The sequence below is a fragment of the Echinococcus granulosus genome, assembly GCF_000524195.1.
Source record: "Echinococcus granulosus chromosome Unknown EG_S00004, whole genome shotgun sequence".
Taxonomy (NCBI): domain Eukaryota; kingdom Metazoa; phylum Platyhelminthes; class Cestoda; order Cyclophyllidea; family Taeniidae; genus Echinococcus; species Echinococcus granulosus.
In genome coordinates this window covers 1,455,183-1,479,003 of record NW_020170384.1, presented here as the reverse complement: position 1 = coordinate 1,479,003, position 23,821 = coordinate 1,455,183, and the positions used below count along the sequence as shown (strand labels likewise).

General features: G+C 41.9%; 1 protein-coding gene across 1 annotated transcript; it reads right to left on the bottom strand. All coding sequences in view use genetic code 11, as the record gives it.

Annotated features, from left to right (window-relative positions):
- Window positions 1-1,732: 1,732 nt before the first annotated feature.
- On the bottom strand, window positions 1,733-22,506 carry EGR_01147 (Potassium voltage-gated channel protein eag; the record flags this gene model as incomplete). The annotated part of the gene is made up of 7 exons (XM_024490396.1): window positions 1,733-3,196; window positions 4,043-4,242; window positions 7,007-7,259; window positions 15,510-15,662; window positions 18,017-18,289; window positions 19,094-19,492; window positions 22,291-22,506. The coding sequence occupies 7 exons, from the start codon at window positions 22,504-22,506 to the stop codon at window positions 1,733-1,735; spliced, it is 2,958 nt and encodes a 985-aa protein (XP_024355215.1).
- Between the last annotated feature and the right edge of the window lie 1,315 nt (window positions 22,507-23,821).

Genomic DNA, 23,821 nt, shown 5'->3' with positions numbered 1-23,821 from the left:
ACTTTTACCGAATTCATAAAGAAACAGAGTCCTTCTTTGATGTTCAACTATTTCATTGATTGTCTTTTAATGTTTGATCGTGCATCAATATCCTTGAGCAGTGATATTCACGGGAGCATTCTTCATACGTAAGCGAGGATTTCATTTTGATGCAAACTAACGTTCCCCTACCGTAGAATAAATGCATGCTGGTAGATGTTTTCCAACAGCTTGTTGTTACTGACAAAAATGTGCATTTATGCCACTAACCTGTGTCCCACTTATTGGGCGCGCTACGTAAAGCATGCTGTTTACGAGGTTGAGAACCCGTCGTCAAGTGCATTTTCCCACTCACTAAGAATAAAAGTGTACCAATTTCTTTTGAAATGCTTCCTTTGGCATATTTATGGCACCCTTAAATCAAGCTGCAAAGGAATGATGGCATTATGTTTACTTCAATTTCAGGATTTTCTAAATTTTAGTCTAAAAGCACTCGTTTATGGATTTTATGCGATTCTCGAGCGCTTTGAGTCACATAGAAATGGCCATTTGGTAGAAATTAATTTTGTAGCTTTTAACTTTTAAGTTACGGAGTATACGGCTGGGGGATCATTTGTGCGTCCCATTGAGAAAAAAATTATTTACAGCACTTATTCCGTAATACCCTTTAGTGCCTACTTTCCATTTAATCCTTTACGAGCAAATGGGATTTCGCAGTAGATTATACATCCTTCATTATTATCGGCTCGGAGAGACGACTGTAGCACCACGAGGCTGCCCTGGGGACGAATGAAGACAATACGCGAGCAGAAAATGTCTTGTCGACGTACAGACGGGCGTGGGGCAACTGGCGTGGCCCAGAGTCCAGCCCCCCTGGCGAGGTACAATGGCGGAGCACCTGAGTGGCACGTTCCCAGAAGCGAGAGTTACAACAACCCACCAATGTCTGACAACCTACTATATACTTTACAAGAAAACCAACAATGTATTAACTAGTACATAAATTTATTTAGATTCCGAAACGTTAACTATTATAACGATACGTACCTTGTTAAGCAGAAATTCCATCTAGATTTTTTTACAAGTGATCACCAGCTCCAAATGGGACTGAACGGCTAATGCTATTGAATGAGATGAATTTTCAGCTTTTAGTTTCGTGATTCAAAAGGATTTGAGGGTTGGTCGAGGTGTTACAATTCGCCTACCGCTCGCACACTAAAGGTTCTAAGTGAATAAAATGAAGGCATTAGATAAAACCCCTTTAAACTTCGTTTTATTTTTCGTCTAAATCAACTAGAAATAAAAATTTACACTGCGGATTTACACAAGTTTATTACGGCTCCATGAAAAATGTATGGGACACTTCGAAATGTCTTCACTTGCAAGTGGCCTTTTGGCTATCGAAATGTGCACTTTTCATTTTGCCTAGACGAAAAAAAATATTGCTTAAGAAATTACTTCACTGCTTTGAAATTGTCTTCGATGATATCCTGCGGCGGTACGGGATTTTTGAAATCCAATTACCTCGGAACCAGACAGGTCATATAAGTACCCACTGGACACTCCCAGGCACCTAGCCATCTAACCACTGAAACAATGACCACGGTTCACTTACGACAGAACGCAATCATCTCAGTAGAATAGCGAAGCATCCGAGCTCAGGTGTAAATTGGTCATTATTCATTGTGCATTCACACGTGGGATCACTTAAAAAGTACATAAAAAATTGAGGATTGAGGAAGGGGGAAGTTTATTAAAGCAGAGATATCTTCCCATACTCCGTACCGGTAGCCTTGCTTGAAGAGCTGCGAACCACAGTATCACGTTTGGAGTCACTGTTCCGCGAAGAAGACTCTTGTGTGTGGAGAGATTTGCTACCGTTGGAACGCCGCAATGGCGGTGGCTGTGACAGAAGCGGTTGTGGTTGTAAGGGGGCGGGTGTTGACTGTGCCCGCGTCTGAAAAGGCATCTCCTCTTCTTGGTCGTCACCGCCTAGCGTGCTAAGTGAGGAGAGACCGTCTCCTGAGCCAAGGAGCATTTCGTAACCTCTGGATGGGACTGGCGATCGACTGGTGAAAAGACCTCCCTTATACGAGGGGGATCGAAGTGCGGAATGGTTGGTTTTCGAAGTTGGAAGATACTCCAAGGTCCTATCGTCAGCACATCTGTCATAAAATACCAAAGGGTTGTCCACTTGTGTCTGAATCAGTTCTGTCTCAGTCGCCGTGGGGCCAACTTTCGAGGACTTGACTCCTCTACCCTTCTTTGAAATTCCTAATGCTACAGCCGAGCGCCTACTATGGGAAGAAGGAAGGTGCTGCATTTCAACGAAGTTGGGGTACGTTTTTCGCAATACGCGCTCCTTAGTAGGAGGACTACCTTTGCGAAAGAGTCGGAGGATGCTGGAAACTGACTCAGTTCCGTCTGACTCACTAGGCTGACGATTTCGTATCTTCTGGTTCTCTACTACCTTTCCAATGGCCTCGTAGAGCTTCAATAAATGGTCATCAATCATATCTATCCGCCTATTCACCGCCGTTATTTCGTCAATCACCGACGACCGCAATGAGCTGATTGCGTCCAGCACGGATTGCATTTCCTTTTCAAACAAAGGAGAAAATGCCTCAGCTTTAGTTGCCTTCCCTGAAGCAGATTCATCTTCCTCAACAATGGTTTGTGACTGAAGGGTGCGCTTCATTTTCAGACCTGTAGTTGACAACGATGGTTTATTCGTCACCGTTGGTGGATTGACGTGAGTTAGATTCTCCGACTGGGTTTCACCAGACGCCTTACTTTTCTCACCTACTCCACCACCACCGTCTCCTCCATTGCTTGCTGCGCTACCACCAGTCCTCAGACGAGCCCACACACTGGTGGGATTAGCGGGAGTGGGTTCGGGTGCCGAATCGGCGGATTCGAGGCCTCCCATGGATTTTCTCCTTTGTGGAGCAACCACAACACCGGGAACGAGGCTAGAGCGTTCTTCACTTCCTCCACTCCCATCGCCTCCTTCTCCGCTACATCTGCTGCCTCCAACAGTGGAGGTAGCAGCCGCCACTGCCGCCGCATTCGCGTTGGCAGTGCCGATTTTGCGGAAACGGTGGATCATCCGCCTCACAGGATGGTCTGCTGTCAGTTCGGAGAGATAGTTCTCATTGGTCCTGTGCTCTGCCAGTTCACGCTCCCTCCGGACATCCTCCAGTTTCCGAAATATCAACTGGATATTTAATTAGGAAAAATGCTTTAGTTTTCCCACCGTCAGGTCTTTCGTGAACCAATTTTAATCCAGGGCTTTTGTTCCAAAACTACTGTAATTGATAAAATTATAATGAACCTTACACTTATCGTAACAAGGCCTAATCAACTTCATTGATAATTCTCTCAAAAAACTTGGATAAAGTAAAAGTGAAAATCGGTGAGAGGGTTTCCAATAAAGTATTTCTTTAGGACACTTTGTTACCTCCTAAATAACTTGAGGAATAAGAGTAAAATATAAACTTTTATTGGGTATTTCTTAAAGTAATACCTCATATCAAATTACGCCCCAAAAAAACCTTTATTATGAACTAATTTACACTCATTTTCATGTTAACACGAAACGCAAACGCTAACAGCCCAGTCATCCAGTTTTGTGAAACTGGATGCCCAGGTACTGGGAATGGCTAAAGATCATGGAGATGTGTCTCATGCAAGGTACCACTAAAAAATAAAAAATAAATTTCCGTACAATTACAATTAGCATGAACTTTAGCATGAATTAGCATTACGCAGAACTGACCCCCGATTAGCTTGTCCGAGTCTGGAGTCACAAGTAGGTGACATGGATACTTGTGCACAATAAAACGTGTTGCGAACAAATGGATTAATGGAGGATGTACTTCGACTAAGAAGAACCCCACATTTTGGGCTTTTGAAGAGTAATTAGCTCAGTCGAAAGTTTAAATGGGAAATGGTATTATGCCAGACAAGTGAACCGTTTGGTATGCAGTGGGTTAGAGACCAAACCATAATCCCCTTGGTCTAGTCGCAGAAATTGGTACGGAACTACTAGTGGTTTACTTACTCGTGTCTTCAGATCATACGAAAGGACTAGGTTTCGGGCGAAGCTGTTCGCAAAAGCCGTGTAGAAGTCAAGAACATGCAGAAGGCGGTCCTTTTTAATGTAATGCAGATCGCAGTAAGTAAGGGCGCGAACCGTGGCCGAGGAGTGACTCATTCTATTGGGATCCTTCCAAAACGGCTCTCCAAAGACATCTCCCCGACCTAGCAAACATCGAATGTCAGATTTTTGATCAGTAAGACTTCGCATACTGCATAATGATGCTGAAGATTTCGTGCCCTGTTTGTAAAATCCACAGCTCTTTTCTCCCCAGTTTTATGTGCCTCCTTACTAATGACTGGCTTAAATCCTTAGGTTACAGCGGCCGTAATTAGTTCAGTAGTACACAAGAGTTTGTATTTAGGCCATCTAAATAACATAAATCGAGAGGTGTAAAGGTTTGACCAAAGTACTAGTTACTCACTCTGTAGCACAGTTTACAACCTAAGATGAATTTAATCGTCTGTTCTCTTACGACCATCACGGTTTAGCAGCATGAGGTGAAGAACTATACAAGAAAACTCCATCAAAATTGTTTGGAAGTACAAATACCAAAACAGTTTAACTGGCCTCGTCTCTCTCAGCAGCATGCCTACCGTGTAATGGGTTTCAACTCGCAAAAGGTGTTCTCACACACAAGAAGCAGAGCTTTAGCCCTGGGTAGCATCTCACGCTATGGAAAGGGTCACGATCACTTGATTGGGGGCCCTAACACGTGTCTTTTAATGGGGAATTTGCTTGATTTAGAGACAATAATTTGAGGAGGATGAGCTGAAGGTTATACACGAGTCCGCGAATCGGTGCATGGGATAAACCAGTCACTGCAATGGGATTAGCTTGCATCCTCCTTCCTCCTGCAGCCTCAATGTAGCATATTTCCTGTCGGCAGGATGTTAGATAGAAGTATTCTCTCCTTATCAGCGATGGATCATAGGGGAACATTTCCGTTAATCTAAGGCTGAATCTCCCACCGAACTACTTACAACCGAAGCGAGGGAGATTGCTGGAAGGTTAATTACAATGCCAAAATAAGGAAAACATTCACAAAATTCACAAGATTGGAACATCACAGCTCGTCGGGGTAGTTAAAATAAATGCCTTTATTTACTAATTCTATAAGATCAAGGTATCCACGTTTCAAAGAGGTGAAGATTACTGAAAGTAGACCAATTCAGTGAAATGGGTGGCAACAGAAGCAGCTGGAGGAGTTGTGCAACCCGAATAGCAGCATTTACGACCACTTTACTACCGTGGGAATTCGAATTGTGAGGGACATTGTTGAATGATCCCATTTGCGGTCGGCGGGTTCATTTGCTGGAGCAGATACTCGCTGTACTAGTACATTTAGATACTGGAGGCAGTTTTCAAGATTTCTAGTTGACAAGCCAGAGTAACCTTCAACAGCAATAAATCCCAATTCGCATTTTTCTCCTGCCTAAATGAAATTACAACCACCTCATCGTAAATTAGAAGATATTGTAAAAAAGTATTCAGAAACTTAAGAAATTAGGCCTAAGTTTGGAAAAAAATATAATGATATTATGATAAGAGAAAACTCTTTTTTGGCCTATCAGTAATTACTACGCTGCCACTTCCACCTCGGCAGTTCATGGCTGGCAATGTCATCTATCTTCCCAGTCTCTCAACTGCTTTTAAGCCAAAAGAAGAGTTATTTATAGCCGCATATGTGCTACAACGCCTACAAATGCAATTAAGGCGCTACGATTTAGTAATTTCGCCTTCCAGAAGGTCTGACAAGTACAGGTTGAGGCAAAAAAGCGAGCCGAAGGCTACAATTCTTCTCCGTGAATGGGGCTAGATGGCGGTTCAAGTGTCAAAAGCACGGTATGCTATTTCCGGGACTGCCCTAAACACGTTGTGGCAAGAAGGAGGAGCATTCGTCCATTATAACACAGGGGTTTCCTGTGTCACGTCGTGTTAAAACTATAACTGCGAAGAGGCCATGGGTTGTTCACTTTAATGCGTCAAAATTCAACTCAGTGAAATCAGTGGCAACTTAGGTTTCATTACTCCACCTCCAAATGGACATCTCAAAATATAAATGCCACTATTTCACTTGCTTATGTCCATTTAAATTAGCTTGAATAGTAGTCTTACTTATTAACCTTGTGGGTGAATTAGCAGTGGCAAACCGATATGAGGGGTTCAGCGTCTTTCTGATAGAATGCCTATCAGAAGTTATGTGATACACGGAACGCTGGTCAGAATTAATTTGAAATCCAAATGAATACTTCGGACAAGTAAGTTCGAGGTTCCACAGCCTAAAGATCCATGGCCTGTCACAGCTGACCTCTACAATATTTCCTGTTTCACCCTTGAAACAGAAGGAACAAACAAGAATAATGTACAACTTGTTAGGAAAGTTATCCCTCCAATATCAAAGTGTCGTCGACAGATTTGGTGTTCGTACTGTCATTTCACCCATTTCCAATTTTACAACTTCTTTTTGCACCATGAACTTTATGAGTACACTGTACTTTTAGCAGTAAATTTAATGAACATTGTTAATGTTTAATAGAACGAGGATGAAGAAGAGGAAGTGAAAGATAGCTCCGGTAGGTTCTTTGAGATTTCACCGACTATCCGGCATGAATGATTTAAAACCTCATAGTTCCAGTCACCTTTAGAATGCGGTTATATCTAAAGCTCATGCGAAATTGGTTATGGCTGCTCTGATCGCCGTAATATCTCTTTGTAAAAAATGTATGAAAAATGTTGAAAACCTCAACTTGCTTTCGGTGGTTCGCCAATCAGCTATTGACTGGGCATTTTACGTTAATCATAGAAGTCAAGAAAGTCCCTTTGAGTATTGCATTCGACTCTATCTTTCCATGACAGAATGCCGAATTGCTTGCTCATAGTCGAATGGTAGGATCATAAAAACACAGAAGATAAAAAGTCACTAACCGAGAATAGCAACGATTTCGTCATCCTGAATGACCTCCAGAGATCCTGTGACAACGAAGCAGAGTTGGTCGATGCTTTCGCCCTGGTGGAAAATTAAATCACCGGGAGCGGTGTGAAGGGTGTTGAAATTGACTGCCAATGATCGCAGACATCCGTCCGAGGCGAGACGAAAGGCTGGGTGTTCATTGAAGACCATCCGGTTCAGGTGAATGCATAAATCCGCCTTCATGTCCTTTGGGCAGTAGTTGAGCACCTGTACAGAATGATGTTAGCGAATTCGTTATCATTTTCGAATGCCAAAAACACCTAGAGATAAAATAACAGTAAAGCATGTGTTGGTGGGAGTTCTTCTTTCAAAACGACGATGGAAAAACTTCGGTTTCAAAGAGGCACGTTATCATGAAGGATACGCGTGGTTTTTAGCCACCGAAATATTCGCATACGCCTTGAAACAGCACTGAAGGTTGCAGTGCAGACAGTTTTCCCTGGAGGTTCTACACCTAAGTAAAAACACACTATTTTGCAGCAGAAATCATCCACCGGTGGTTTTATGAACTCGCTTGCCCAGAAATGATTTGTGCATTAAAAATTAATATGGGCTTATCCGGAACACGCCCATTTACCTCGGTCGGTTTCCTTTTGCAGCATATAAAAACGAAACAGTGAAGGGGGCTGCGCTATTGCGAGGCGATTCTTAATATGCTGTGAGTATAAAACTAAATTCGTCTCCTGCATATAACTTTTGCAGTATGTTGAATACCCAATCCCACACTTCTTAATTAGTAATTTGTATCAAGTGTTCTTACTGATCGAAATACGCCACTAAATATTTGAAGAAAAAACGCAAATTTTAGAGGTCTTAAAATATGACGCTACATGAAGAATCACTGTAACACTTCAACTGCCCGTTTGACCTTTGGTTCTGGTGATGGGCCACCTGGGGCTCCGCCACTATACCTCTGCAGGGCGGCCTGGCCTCCGGGCCACGCTGGTAGCCCCCTAGACCTTCTGCAGGTCGACAACACAGATTCTGCCTGAGTATTGTATCTTCTTTCTTCTTCAGAAAAGTCTCGGCTCGCTGAATTATCATCAGCAATTTTTAAGTCATGAAAAAATCAACCATTTCTCATTAGGAAATAAAGTTTCCTCCCAAATAAAAGTTTAGTTTCATAGCCGTGGAGGATTTAGCTTCATCAAGGTGGTCACCTATTAAAAATAAAAAAAAATGACGTGTTTTTCAAAGTTTTAATAGGTTATTCCTTTCCATCCATTTTACTTGTTGTGTTTCATTACCTCAAAGGACAAATAAATAGCTGGGGACTCTGTGTGTGAAGAAAAGTGAGAATGCTGTTGGAGTGGGCTCTGATACAGTTGCTAAGTTAAGCCATAAAAAACTCGTACTCATCGTATTATAGACTTGCCAGCTTTTGGTGACGTACATGGTAATATTGTAAAAAACACGCCAGAGTTTGTGCGAAAGCCCGCCCACGAGTCCAAACATTATGAGTTAGCCTAACTCCTAGAGAAGAGTAGCGTTACAGCAGCCTCAAATGACAGAGAAATTAAGTTGTGCATTTGACGAATTCAGTCAAAGCCAATTTTATGGGAGAAGGCCATGATGTTCTATTTTTAACACACCCTGTAACAATTCTTCCAAAGGATACATAGATTTTGGTTTGACACCATATTTGTGGCACAAGTTACTTTTCAATTAAGCCGTGTACATGTGTACAAAATCTAATGTTTGAATTGTTAGCTTAACTCTTTGTTTTAGCTTCACAGGCGATTAAGGTTCAAGGATTCTACTTCGCTGAACAGCATGGACTCCAGGGCATGCCGGTAGTCACAGTTCTTCTGATAGGCTTAGGGCTCTACAATAATGGCAGCGAAAAACAAACCCCATCCCAGAGGACAACTGTTTTGAATTCAATAACTGAGAGTCAAACCTCAATGTGGTTGAAGAACGGAACGCGCCACGAATAGAAGAATCTGTGTCGACTCCCAGCAGAAAGAGTGAAAATGATGTCTACCTTCGGAGTCTACCCTAGACCCGTGTTCTGCAGGAATGCTAAAAACAGCTGAGGCGACAATAGCCATGAACCATATGGTAAAGTTCGTTGCAGGCCTGGCTACGGAACCTGCATAGCTATATTAATTATGTGAACTTGCGATAGCTCTTCCACCTTCCCACTGGCTGCATGAGACCAAGATTGAAAGATAGATAGATATGGCTGGATAGCACTGAAGTGAGAACATGCTGGCAAGGAAAAACGGACGCGAAATCTTACCCAATGAAAGTGCTTTAAACTTTGCCCTTTATTAAGTGTCGCTGCTTTTAGGCCAGTGTTCTTACGCCTAGCGATGGACATACGAGATGGTCAGCACATTTTCTCATTCCCACTACCATTCCAGTGGAATTGTCAAGAGTAAATTAGCAATGTTGCAATCATATATCTGCTCAGTTGCGTGCAAATTCGATGACTGGTGCGGTTGTTTCGTGAGTGTTTTACCTACAGCACCGACCACACTGTAATGGCCGACGCAGGAAGTTGGCCAAGGGGAGCGCAGGGAGGACGCTCAAAAGGAGCTGGGGACTATGTACTACTTCTATTGCTCATTCAACTCGTCGTTTTAATTTAGCGGACACTAAAGCCTAAGCTTTTGCACTTCCGATGGCCGACACGTCCTCTAGTCCGTATCAGTAGGCGCAACTCTTCTGGAAGTCTAAGGGTGCTACACACATGTGTGGAGCACTCTACGAACAATAATGCTGCATGAAGCCACTACAAAGTTAACAAAAAGATATCTGTTGATGAATGAAATACTTAGGCACACGGTGCTTACAGTTTCAAAAAAAGCAACTAACTGCGAAACGCCCGCACTTACCGAACGACCTTCTTTGTAAAGTAAGGCACTGTAGGAGGAAACGATGAAACGGTAGCAGTGGTAACGACGTTTGGTAATTATAGATACTAAATAAAGCATTCAACTGTTTACTCAGTTTAGATAAAGTGGTATCCCATAGACGCTAATTCAAAGATGTTAGCCTGTCAACATTTTGATCAATGAATGTTGACAAAGTGACAGCTACAATTTCCGGAAAGAGGTACAGCCAACTTCCACAATTAATTGCCAGAGAAAATGTGCTTTTCAAGGTTCTCACGTACCTCAAGCATTGAGCTGCTCTCCACTGTAAAAATGGTAAAAATACACCACCACAGACTCAATGGAAGCTTAAAATCGCTCACTGCAGTAGCAAGTTCCGGGTCAAATCAATTTAATTGGTGAAGTTAGTACGAATAAAAGATTTCACGATCATATTCATTAAGGGACAATTAATTATTTAAAATTAATTTGAAGTAAATGTAAACTTCGCCACTGTGATTTAAAGGTGTGACAATTGTAGGGACAAGAATGATCGGACATTACGAATGTCATTAAAAGATGCGACTTCGTGAGCTTAAACCATACCACTAAGCCGGTGCAAGTTCGCTCGTTTTAGCTGTCATTTGTATATTGGATTGAGCCCACTTAAAGCACCATAATAAGTGTTGCCCGTGTTTCCGTGGAAGTTAGAGAGATAAGCCTTGCTTCTCAGCGAGTGGAGAGACAGACATGGATATTCAGCTGTGGCTAGTTAGACCTCGCTACGCATCACAGAAGCGAAGCCCACACCCGCATCCGGGGATTGGCGCCGCAGGTAGCCAATTGGCACAACCTTTTGACCACCGGGTTTGCTCAATTTCAGGCTTATGACTGAAGGTGCAAACTTGACACATCTAAGTCAGACTGGTAGATTTGATTCTATTGGGGATGGTGCCTTGACACTAGTGGCAACAGCAGTAAGCAGTGAGCGTTCCCTATCACCGTTAATCGACGCATATACAGTGTGTCAGTCCACCCACTGGTAATCAGGATGGCAGGCTGCAGTAGGAGTGAGTACGTGCTCGTAGAGTGTGGTGCTGAATGAGGTATTTGAGAGTGAAAGCATCCAAAACCAAAAACCAAGCCTGCGGATGTCTAATCTTGGGTTACCAAGACAGACTGGCTCTCCCGGGACAGACCTAGGGTGGGAGTATTAAAATAGAAGGGGATTGTGCAGAAGATTAAGCATACTATATCATTCTCCACAAAGCATTTCTTATTTTGTAAACCTAGATGAGACTGATTTTTTAAATTCAATAAGTAGCTAAGGCAGTTGGGCAAGGCTTCTTAAGAATGGTAAATGCCAAGTTCGTATGCGAAAAGTAAACCCAGCACAAAATCAGTGAAAAAAAGTGTTGCGGTTCATTTGTTTTTTTCTTAGAAACGATAAACATAGTGCACAAATTACTTTCAACACAGTAAATCTCCGCGTAGATCAAATCTCAATGGAATGGCTTTCTGCAAAACTTTGTTTGGAAATGAAATCAGTATTCCAAGAATCAAGGCAGACGATGAATTCTCGAGTGTGGTTTGTTTGCACGAATAGACATGTTGAAACACAAAATAAGAATTTTAAATGCCTTTTTGCTTACAAATAATGAGGTAGGGTAATTTGTTACTCGAACTTTCCCTGCAGTCTGCGCTTTGAACTAGCTACAGTATGGGGAGGCCACCCGAAGGAGCGACAAAGTGACGATGTCGCAGATGCGGCAGCGACAGCATTGGAGCTAACAACAAATCTCCATCCGGGTTTGTCAGGAGTTTTTCCCTGCATGTTTTAATAATCCTTTTTAGAAGCAGGAAGTTTAGACCAATTTTAATCCATCCAATTAAACAAATTTTTGATTTGGGAAGGACAAATAGCTTAAATGACATTGGGTGAACTTCAGGAGTAAAATTGACCTATTTTCGTGTCAGTAGTGTTTGACCATTTAATGATTTAAAGGTGTTAATGGAAGCAACGCAGTTGTAGATGATGCCTGATACCAACTCAACAGAGCAGTAAAACTTAATCTGTTCTCTCCCAAACCACTTCCACACTACTTTCGCTGAAGATATTCTGGGAGAAATGGGATTCTGAGAAGAATGAGTCGTTTGGTCGAAAAAAAACGTTATTTTAATCCTTGCGTTTTAAGCCCGTTTCGAGTTAGATTTTGAGAGCTAAAACCTTTACTAAATATCTCAGGTAATGCGCATGCTGCTTATGACAGTGGGATTATTAGATCAAACTATCCTTACTTAACTTTGGACTGAGATGGTGCACAATGGCTTAGAGGTTCGACAGTGTAATTTTATAAGTGGCCTCGCAGGGTTGCTGATATTTGCTATAACCTGAACTATAAGACTGCTGAAATCAAAAAGTACTCCACTGCGTTTCCATTCAGCTGGCTGTGCTTTGTCTGATCGTGTCAGTAAAAGTGATTCTTAATTCAACTGTCAACTTTAAAATTCAAAGAGGCATTATTTTGCAAGGTTGTGTTGCGGTCTGCATTGTCCTCCTCAGATCAATAACAAAACGCCTAAATCAAAGTGGTTGAAATTGCGGTTCTTCATTTCTTGCCACATCACCACCGTTCGTGTTCAATTTTTCCGCCTTGGCGGAATATTTTTTGGGACGACATTGGATATCCGTGTGGTCCGCCTGTCGTGCAAGCACATTTAATATTCATCGTCGCGTCAGTGCGATTCTTTTCAACTCCAGTCACCTTTTTGTTGCTGGGTGGCTCAGAGCGCTAAAACTTCGCAAGCCAGGATAACGAGTTCACCGCCAATGTCACACGTCTGAAACTTGGACTGTCTTATCCAAGGTAAGGTTCAAAAATGCTTGCGGCAAGCGCTCCTATCACTTTACGATAACCCATTGATTGAATGGGATTCAAACGACAAAACGTATGTAGAATCTTCTCGGTTTGAGGACAGCATAAATTTAAGTAGAGCACAAGGTGGTAGTAAAAGTGTAGATTAAAAATAGCAATATTTCCTTCTCCTGAATGTCTTAATTTTTAAAGAAGCTGTTGAATTCCATTTGTAATAGGGAGTACGAGTACCTCCTCAGGAAACATCTCATAATAAGTGAAGCCAATTGCGGTAAGTGAACAGCACTAAGTTGTTAGGAGAGGAACGCACTCAACTATAAGGTCAAGAATTTGATAGTTTCAAAAACTCACTAATACCTGTGGTCTTGCAGTAGTTCCCAACATTTAATGGCCTCCGACGCAAAGCCAAAATAACTAGTGTTTCAATTCATGAACCAAAATGCAAATCAACTCTGCCTAGTGGGGTGTATTTGCGTTTCCCTCCCTTTTGCATACACAGTGGAGCGGTGACATGAGAAATTCATGAATCATATCGGTTTTCAAGACAGGTCTCTCCCTGTCTCAACAAGAGAACGAGTTTTTAACTCATTTGTCAAAATACCCGATAGGAATTATGATGTCAAAAATTGTCTTGCACTAAAGGTCAGTAAGATCCCACATCTATTAGGGAGCATGAATTTAGGATAAAGTCATCAGTACTTTTCACGGAAAACGATCATCCATATCATTTTGTTGGTAGCTTTATTTTGGTTCCAGATTCTCTCCGTTCAAGCACCTTGGTTAAAATGCCAGCTACCACGATAACGAGGGTATGATTAATTGCCTCTCAAATACTGTACTTTAAAAAGCTTTTTTTGAAAAAATCCTCCCCACTTAAAATGTGCCCATAAATAGCATCTCCGTAAACACCGGTTGCACAAGCCTTCTCAACGCCTCTTTCACCGAACACAAGTAGTTTTTCATTAACTTGTTTTATGATGAAAAAGGAGAGATGTAATTGTCATGTTGGGAATGTGAATCGCACCACCACCACCAACGGTAAGAAGAGCGGACCTTTCAATTAGACCTCGGGAAGACGAAAGACCTAAAAACAGCGCCGAGACATTTGCACCCATAACAAAAGGCTGAAGTACTAAGCGTGTTGAAGCTAGCGAAAAAAACATCCTCTGAAAGAACTGGAAGTTTTATTTCAAACACGGGAATTACTATGCGGTGGAGGCAGTTTTGGCAATGAAGCGAATTTCCCCTTTTTTTTACCCATTAAAATTGAAGAGTATTTTTTGAGTAGTCACATTTGTCTCATTATTGTGAAAGTGAATCGAGACCATCACATGTATAAAATTTGGTCTTCTCATTTTAAAAATCCGTTCTGTTTTCTTACCATACGTGTTTGCAAGTAGCCAGCTTAAAAACCGAACAAATTTACGCTTCAGTGGCTTTATAAAAATATTTACAATGGTAATAAATTGTGCTTTTTAACTTAGTATCCACAAAAAATTGATTAAACATATGGAATTATAGCAATTTAAACACTCTTAACTGGTTGGCAGGTTGACATCAAAGCGACACTAAAAATACAGCAACAAATTCTGAGCTCAAATGTTTCGTGAATTGTCGTGAATATTGGAATTCCAACAAAGCTCGGGCTAAAATGCACTGGATAACAGAATGCGCGGGTGTTTAGCAGCTCCTTTCCGGGTCGCATAAAATGGCAGAGTGGCTTATGATGGATGGAGTGTATTTTGGTTAATAACATCCTCACCATCTAAATTGCCCAATTTATGATGATCCAGGAATACTTCCACAGTAAGACGTATTATATACTGCGTCAGAATTTTAGGTAGTATTAGTCTCAGATTGTGTGACTTAGGAATTGGATTACTGGTTCAGCATTTCACTTTGGTTTCGCAGGCACTTCAGGCTCTGCCTCTGCGCTTCCGGTGGGAGGCATGGCTTCCGTGCCGTGCCAGTAGACTTCCAGCCCAATATTATGTCTTCAGGTTTTTATATTTAAGCAATTCCACTTTCGGCTTTTGCTAAATGAAAGTGAATCCTACAGTTTGTGGTGCAGAAATAATCAGTCTGTGGATTGGGCGCGAAATTAAACGGTCCAGTACCAAAGTTAACTTTTAACAGCGTTAGCACAAAGTTATGCCCCGCGAGATTCGCTTGGACGGTCTTCGAGTGAATTCATTAAATAGTGACCATGAAAGCTAGTAAAGTGTTCACTTGAGGATAATCTGATTTTCGTAGCAGTGAAATCAAATTCGGTGATCTGGTGAAGAGACACATCCAATTGGATTTAATGAAAGATAGCCAGACAAATAGTTACTGAGTTCATCACTCATGTTAAGGATTTTTCATTCGAAAAGATGCAAAACTCGTTATACTTATTCTATTTTGGAAAAAAATGGTACTTTTAAATGGGGAATGAGTATCTTATCACATGTCAGAACTCTCCACTAGGCTGAGGCAATAATAATGAAGCTGACTTCATGATGTCAAAATGTGCTGAAGATCCCGATCGCCAGAAGGCTATGCGATAGGATGTTTCGGTAGATAAAGAAATTACTATAACCACTTCAAATGGGAGCCAGTTAAGACAGTTATGACCTCTTCGGATTCAGTAAAAGCTTGACTTTTCAAACATTTGATTTCAGTAAATACCACAATTTTTACTGTTCCAAAGGAGGCTGTTTCAACTAGAATCCGTAAAACATGAGGGACACTCTTGCGGATACACACGGAGATGGCCTTCCTACCTTAGCAGTGTCGATGCCTTTTGTGATGGCCCATGTGGACGTGACGTAGTCGATGACCCGTTCTGCTAGGTCCTGGGGTACATTGTGTGTCTTCACGAAGTCCTTCACCGATCCCATCATGTCGTGGTACCTTGAGCGAGCTGCGTACATTCCCTGAAATATTGTTGTAATCTGACCGAAAATAGTGGCGTAACTGAAAGCTAAAGGGAGAAAATGCATGCCTTGTGCTGAGTGCATGTTTAGATTCTATCCAGCAGTGATCAGAATTAGGTAAACTTCGTGTCGATAATGCGGTACCGAAAGTTTGCTTAATGCATCATTTGATCACTATGAGTTATGCTTCATTGTGCAGTGATTTCTAAAAGTTCAGTAATTATGGTGGTATCTACAGACAAAGTTTCGCTACACCGACGTTAACAATGTTTGATTACTGAATCGACATTTAGGAAGTGTCTGATCTGGCTACACATAAGCGAGCAGTCATGCGAATACTTGGTGAGAGGAGCTTCAGCGACACTAGCAGTTTGAACTTACCGCCAATGAGCATAAAAATAACGGAGACAATCTTCTCCCCGAAGGTGTTTGCGGAGACATTTCCAAATCCAATACTGGTAATTAGCGAAAGGGTGTAGTACAAGGCTGTGATGTAGGTCATGGACCTCGACACTGAGATGTTCTTTCACAAAAAGACAGATAAATTATTTTAGCATAAGGAAGGCGCATTACATTAAACGAGAAAAATGGTTTAAAATGTTGTTCCCCTCACAGCTAGCAGCACATCATTATCTCCCTCGTGTTCTGCAGTCAAATCCGAACGCTTCAAGAAACTAACTACATCGCTGCCTTGAAACGCTTACACATTAAACCCGAAAATACTAAAATTTCGCTCTGTTTTGGACGGCGGTCGGTAAGGTCATTAATATTTTGTGCTGCGCGCTGCTTTTAATGCATTGTAATACATTCTAACTGGTTTCGGACGAAGACTGGGAGGAAGTGACTAAGGTACCACTTTCCTATTGATTTGACCATAGATAAGTCAAATCAAACTATTAAATCCCATGTATGTGTTTTACTTTATCACCTGTTAGTATCTGTCATTAGAGTAGGGATTCATACAATCATTCATTTGCCATCATTCCAACTACCAACCTGGAAGGATGTTCATCAGGGAAAAGGTGCAAACTATCGTATTTTGCTAGGGAGACGATCCAAGCCGTAAGTCATTCGATTCCCAAAAGGGTCATTTGATCATACCACTGGGAGGTGGCATTGCGCGTTGATCCTTTCTCCATTACCCATGAGATAAATAAAGTGGCAGTTAGGGTGTGAGGTTGCAGGTCTTCCCAAATCGGCTTTAATTTATGCCACGCACCATGGGCGGGTTATCCGGTAATAGTAGCTACAGTTGTGACTCACGGGGATAACGGCGCATGCATGTGTGGGTGTGTACATGTGAGAGATGGGCGTTACTCATGCCCACGCCAATCCGGTGACCGCCCAGCTAATTCGGATTTCATTGTGAAATAGCAATGGTTAAATAGGTATACTTAAGTGGAAAATTTTGCCTTATGATACAGTCGTGACCTCGATCTGACTGTGTTTTCAAGGTTAAAGGACTGCATTTGCAGTGTTACCCATCGATAATGCTGGCGCATTAGCACCGCAGTTACTTGCCATTATTCTGCATGAATTAGACAGGGTTGATGACGCAGAAGCGCAAAACGGGCTGGAAATTTTTACACACACTTTGAACGGGGAAAATACTTTGATCTGGCCGCATTCGCTTATCACACGGACTAACCCTAAAATTGGCCAGTTCTCGCCCTCATCAAGTCAGCATGATTCAGTGAATGTGGGGCAAACAATACACTAAAATAGGTGAAAAAAACCTTGCGAGCAATTCACCTCAAAAAATTAAATCTGAGTTGGATTTAAAAAGGCGTAAAAAGATAGAGCTAAAATGCTGTAAAACTTTCTCTTGCGATGCGTTTGAAGCATTTGAATATCGCCTTAGCTGTTGAAATGCAGTGGGCTGATGTTTGATCTAATTTTGCATCAAACAATGGGAGTCTTTGGAACCTATCAACTATTTTGTTCATGCTTTCGAGCTCCTCCTAGATCACATTAACGGAATAAGAAGCATTTCTACTTTGAAACCAATTCCCAGGTATCCTCTTTGTTTCGATCTCAAATTTGACTGCAAATTAATTAAAGAAACGTTACTACAAGGACAACTTTGGAAAATGAAAGGTCGGATTAGGCTTACACGATGGTGGGATACTTACCCACTTATGTCACCTGTCCTATTAGTTTATAATAGAGCTACTTTTGTAATGCTGTGTTTTGAAATGCCTGCAGGAATAAAGAAAAGTTAAACCTACGACCCTTATCTCTTTCATTCCCATCTTCATTCTCCAAAGTAGTTGCACAAATTAAGAGGGGAAACTTTGGGTGGACTTGTGAATCGATAAATGGGGAGTAGCAAATGACAGCTCTTGAGGTCATACCTTGGCGTCGAAAAGACTGTAATTTTTACTAGTAAGGCCAATATCACTGGAGAGACGGGGGATCCAGCCGTAGTGAATGAAGTTCTCCAGATCGGACATGCCGATACTGTACCAAATGCAGGCAAGCCAGTGAGCCAGGAGTACGAAGCCGAATATCATGAGGAAAAGACTGGCCGCCATGTACTCGAGGTACTGGTCCAATTTTCGCGTCACTCGGCCGATTCGCAGCAGACGAACCACTTTCAATGCACTAAACAGAGAGCTTATGGTGCTCTGCAAAAAAAGTATAAATGGGGATCGACAACATTATCTTAATGCATGTACTTTTCTGTTTATTATGCCAACCAAAACCACCTACACCTTTAAAACCACTTCGAAAGTCTTGGAGTACCCGGATTATAGAGACAGTAGATGTAGCGATCACAAAATATACCTAGTAATCTTTCAAATTTTATTTCGCCTTTTTTAGCAATACCAGGATAAATGGACTCAAGATAATGAACAACCATCAGCGAAATACCGAAATAGATGAAGCAGTATTTGCTAGTGCGTGTGTAACCAATGCCAGCAACTGAACCATAAACTGGAGCTCCAAAGTCGCAAAACGAAACCTTGAATAAAGCATGGTCGAATTTCTCTTAATTTCTTGAAAGTATTTTCAGTAAGAGCACTTTAAGGGCTCTTTACATAAAACGTTGACCACCGCAGATGTTTTAGTGCTCTGACACAGTAACACTGGGATGAATTTTCCTACTGCTTCAAATACTTCTGTAAAATCCTCACACAAAAAACATCTAAGACGCCAGGTCAGATGAGTCGGTGCGTCACGCATGTGTAGCGCTAATAGAGAACTTGTTAAAACCATTAGTGAATGACTTTTCTAAAGAAGCCGAAAAATATTACTAAAATACACTTTGCCACCAAAAACGGTTGAAATTTACTCCCAGAGTATGAAACTTTGGCGCAAAGTAAGTGGATAGTATCGTTTATCTGAATTTACCGTACTCCACATAATTTGTTATGAAATTACTAAGCTAAAATCACAGCGAGAAAAGGGGTCCGGTAGTGGAGAGTGACCTGAGTTGCTTCCGGCTGAAAGGCATTGAAGACATCGTAGGGGAGACAGGAGAGGAGATCGACAATGAACCAACCCTTGAGGTAGTTGATGCGAATAACAGTGGCGTCGGAAATCACCTCCCCCTGAGGTCCTACGAATGTCGTATGGAAGTTCAGTACAATATCGATGAAGAAGATGACGTCGACGATGCTGTCAATGACGAGGAAGATGACATCATCGATGGTTTTGCTGCGAAAGGCCGCGTTAAATGGGACCATTACAGCAGTGTAGCCAGTGAGAAAGAGGATCATCCAATCCCAGGCGGTCTTGAAGGCCACGTAGTGCAGGATCACGTGGGGTGGGGTCTTTGGCGCCTCCTGCTTGTAGGGTGGAACCACGTCCATCCATGACGCAAAGGTCTAAAGTGGAAGTAAAGTATAAATAAATTAGCATTGATGGAACATCTCTTAAGCAAATTCTAGACACATGAGTACTGTTCAGCAATGCTGGAGATTGACCTTTACCTCCACCCAAGACTTAATTTTACCGGTATAAGTAGACGTGACACGTGACAATACGGCACACAGGTAGTCAGTGACAATTATGTTCTTTTACCTGCACTAGCAGACAAAAAACATGTTAGATCTGGACCAGTAGCCACACCGGTGATCAGTCTACGCTGAAGCTTCCCGAGTATTAGCTTAGCCTTGGATGCAGCAGAGGAATGTGTGGAGAAGCACATAACGATTGCACTCTTTAAATTTGTTCTCTTTTTGTTACAAACTCCAAAGTTCCACTCGACTAGACCTCCCTTTGCTAAGCCTAATCTTTTTATAGCATTTAAAGGCCCCTGATTTTTGAGAATTCCGAGTGACATAATATCTTAAGCGGATCTTGCTAAGTAACAACTCTAGAAGCGTCAATCCAATACATTGTGAGTGCTTATGCAAATAGTTGTTATGCGATTAATAAGTGGATGCTTTTTGAACTATATGCCTTTATGCCTCAATCAATGCCCTGTATTCATGGTTCCCAAATGAAGCTGAAAGCCTTCCATATTTGTAGGAAAGGCAACAATGTTGTAATGAAACGAGACCCATCATCATGGTTTTAATGGGTTCTAGATGCAGCTAACCGCTCTCCTTAGAGCTATCCTCAAATGCTATGGGGAGGTTTGTTATTTTAAAGGTGTGACCGTAGTGACCATCACTTTGCTTTCGAAAGTGACGCCAGCCTTGCGCATAAAACGGACTAGGCCTGAAAGTCGCGTTTTGCCCTCAAAACTTTCGTTTCTGATTAGGCTTAAATTTGCTGCTTATGCATGTTAGCAACTTTGTCATCCAATGCACGAGCATCTAACCCGACGATTGTCGTAGACGCCATCTCTGGAAAGAATCTTTAGACCATCAAAAATGCACCCACATAGTGCAATGCAAACTGGATGAGTTTCTGTTACGGTGAGATTTTTTTATGCGATACCAAAACTACGGACTACTTTGTATATATTTTAGAGGTCCAAAACTAAACACCCTAGCTTATTTGTGGCGAGCGAATATTGCCGCAATTAGTTTACATCGTCTGCTCTGGGTGATAGTGAATGGATAGAGCGGGACACTTTAGTTCTTTTGATATCCCACTAACTCAGCGTTGTTAAAGTTAGTTATTGAAAAGTAGGGATTGAAGGCTGATTCAGACATCCACTGATAAATAAGCCGCCCTTAAATTTAATCTAATACTTTTCCCCTATAGCCTGTTTGGATAGCCTCCCACACATTTAGGTATGAGGCATATACTTCGAAATCGTGGAAGGGTTGAGTGAGACTGATGACTTCTTTTGTTAGGTACAATATTACTTTAATAAGCTATGCATGGGAAATTTCACAGTTTATTTACATTTATTGTGAAAATAGCGCAGCTACATTTGAAAGGAAGCGTGGATCACCCACGAAAGAGTGACTGTTAAAGTTACAACTTTTTCCGGCATTATGGTTGCAATCCTGAAATTCATGTGTTCTTTCTCATTCATCAGTCATTTTTGATTGATCTCCACTGCTGAAAAGGGGCTAGGAATTGTTTTCCATTCTCCTTTCTCAGTGCTTAATAACCCTGTTGAGTAGGAAAGAACGGACATCGTCTACCAAACACCATCTCCATGTCTGGAATAAAATCAAAGACAGTAGGAGCTAAGGATTAAAAGCACACAATGAAATGAGGAATACGAGGTGATATAACTATTCATTTCTGTAGTTATAGGACTGAAGTATTCGCTAAGCGGTGAAACTAAGGCTAGGCTAAAAGAAGTCGATTGCGGTAGCCAGGCGAAGAATGAAAGTCTGTGACGACGGAAGTATAAGTGGGACAGAACGGATGTCTTTGGATGGACGAACTGGCAGAGAAATGGAAAATATGCGGATATAAGGATGGATGAGCTGACAAATAGATGAGTGAATCGCAAATGGATGAAAGGACACATACACAGAGGGATGGATAGAAGGATGAATTTACGAATGGACAGATAGGCGATTTGACAGGTGGATTAATAGTCGGCCAGAGTGTTGAAGATCAGGATGGACGCGTGAATGGGAGGGGCGAATGGATGGCCAGATGGATGGATTTAGGAGTAGAGTGAAAGATGAATTATTCGGATGGGTGAGTCTGCAGTTGGGTGTAAGAATAAACAAAGGCTTGGTTTCGTGGATCAACAGGCATATAGATCCATAAATAGACAGCTGCAAGTGTGAACAAGCAGGTTGATGGATAAAGGAATGACTTGGTAGATAGATAGGTGCAAGAATGAATGCGGTCGAATTTGTAGATGGAGATCTAGATGACTGAAAAAATAAGTGAATGGAAGAATGGAAGATAGATGGACGGAAGAATCGATAGTACAATGAAAAAATGTACTCGTGGATGTGAAAAAATATCGCTGGACGAACAGGTGGAGGTGCTGATGAATGGGTATGCAAACTGGTAGATGAACAAATAGATAGGTCAACGGTGAATAGATGGATAAATAGAAGAATTGACAAATAAGTTGATAAAAGATGGAGTGGATGAATGGAAAGGCGGATGCGTAGCATGATTTACGGATAGAGGTACGTAAATGGCACACTGAATGGATTAAAGGATTGATCGTGAATAAAATAGATAAATAGGGAGTAGACTACATGGATATTTGAATAGATACATGGAAAACTTAGGTTAAGGTGGCACTTACCGCAGTGCCCTTTTCAAGATCGGCCTGAGCCTTGGGCGTAGGGGAAAGGATGCCGTGTTCATCGCCAGAATGTGACGAGGGCGTGCGAGCGGAGGAAGGGGTGCAAGCACGGCCATGTCGGTTGTCTGCCACTTCAGGGGTCAGCAGGTTCCAATCCGGTGTGGTTACTGCGTTTGGTTGCGGTGTTGATGTCGCGGTGGCCACCTGCTGCAGCATCGTCCGATTTCGTGTCACTGAACGTGCCAAACGAGCAAACTTGTTCAGACCCGCTGTCAAAAGGGAAGAATTTTAAATCCATCGCCCAGCGCTTTCAAGCTTTCATGGCAAAAATTAGACGGCCACGTTCTTATTTGAAAGATTGTATTCGGACCAAGTGGCTGCACAAACGCATGTGCTAGTTAACCAGGAAATTCGCTCAAAGCAGCCAGTCATGCACGAGCTGCTGATCTGGGGCTTCACCACCTTTCACACTCAGACGCAGAACTCACTGACGGAGTGGAGTAGAGACATTCATTTATCAAGTGATTCTTCAACCTTCACGACCTTAAGAGTTGCTACTCCAGCTCCGTAAACATGTAGTGTCTTATGGACACAATTTTGACTTCGATAGAGCCGCTGCAATCACTACTCAGCAGCAACAAAAAATAACCCAAATTAGACGACTAGAAACGCTTCCTTTGCAAAAATCAGCCTCCCAATGACGTAACTAGGTGTATCACCAGTAAACCAGGCAATTAAAAGTATCCGGAAATTCGCACCCTTTAGAAATTTGTAAGGTTTTTTCTAGTTAACTTGGTCGGTAAAGAAGAGTCCTGAAAAGTACGACATCACGAAAGCAAACAACACATCAGATAATTCAGTCTGGATGTTACAAAGCCTTTTGTAAATCAAGTTCTCTTTTCGAGTCTGATAAAGGGCTTAAAAGACTTGTGATTTAGTCGCATATGCTGGCAAGGCTAACACGGAATTCGGACGGATCGAGCTTTAAAGTATATCCAAAAACCAATTCAGGTAACTGTTTTTTTCACGCGATCACAGTTACCACAAGAAAATTCTATCAAAACTCCACTTCTGAATAAGATTTTGAAGACTTCCTTACAAACCATTACTAGAATTTCGGAGCTTGATGAACCTGAAGCATGATGCAGCCTTAAGCTAAGAAGTACATCGTTATATGCTGTTTCTCAGAAAGCCCCACAGAGATCTGCTTCATGTCACAAAGCCAGGCAAGACCATCATCAATACTTTGGAAGTACGGCGACTGGCTCTTCGGACGATTTTTCCCCATTCAAAAGGTATAGCTGTGTCAGATAATCTCGACGAAAAATCTTGCCATGGTAAAAAGTAGCAAAACGCGGCCAACATCAGACACCTAACCACAAAACATGGAAGTGCTCAAAATCAAACACTGTCTTAGTGACCTGTAGGAGCAAACAAGCCGTGCACGGGCGGTTTCTACCAATGAGCATCGGCAGGGAGTCTGTTTGCCTTCTACTGGACACTGTCTTATATTCCGATGATCGTCTATAAG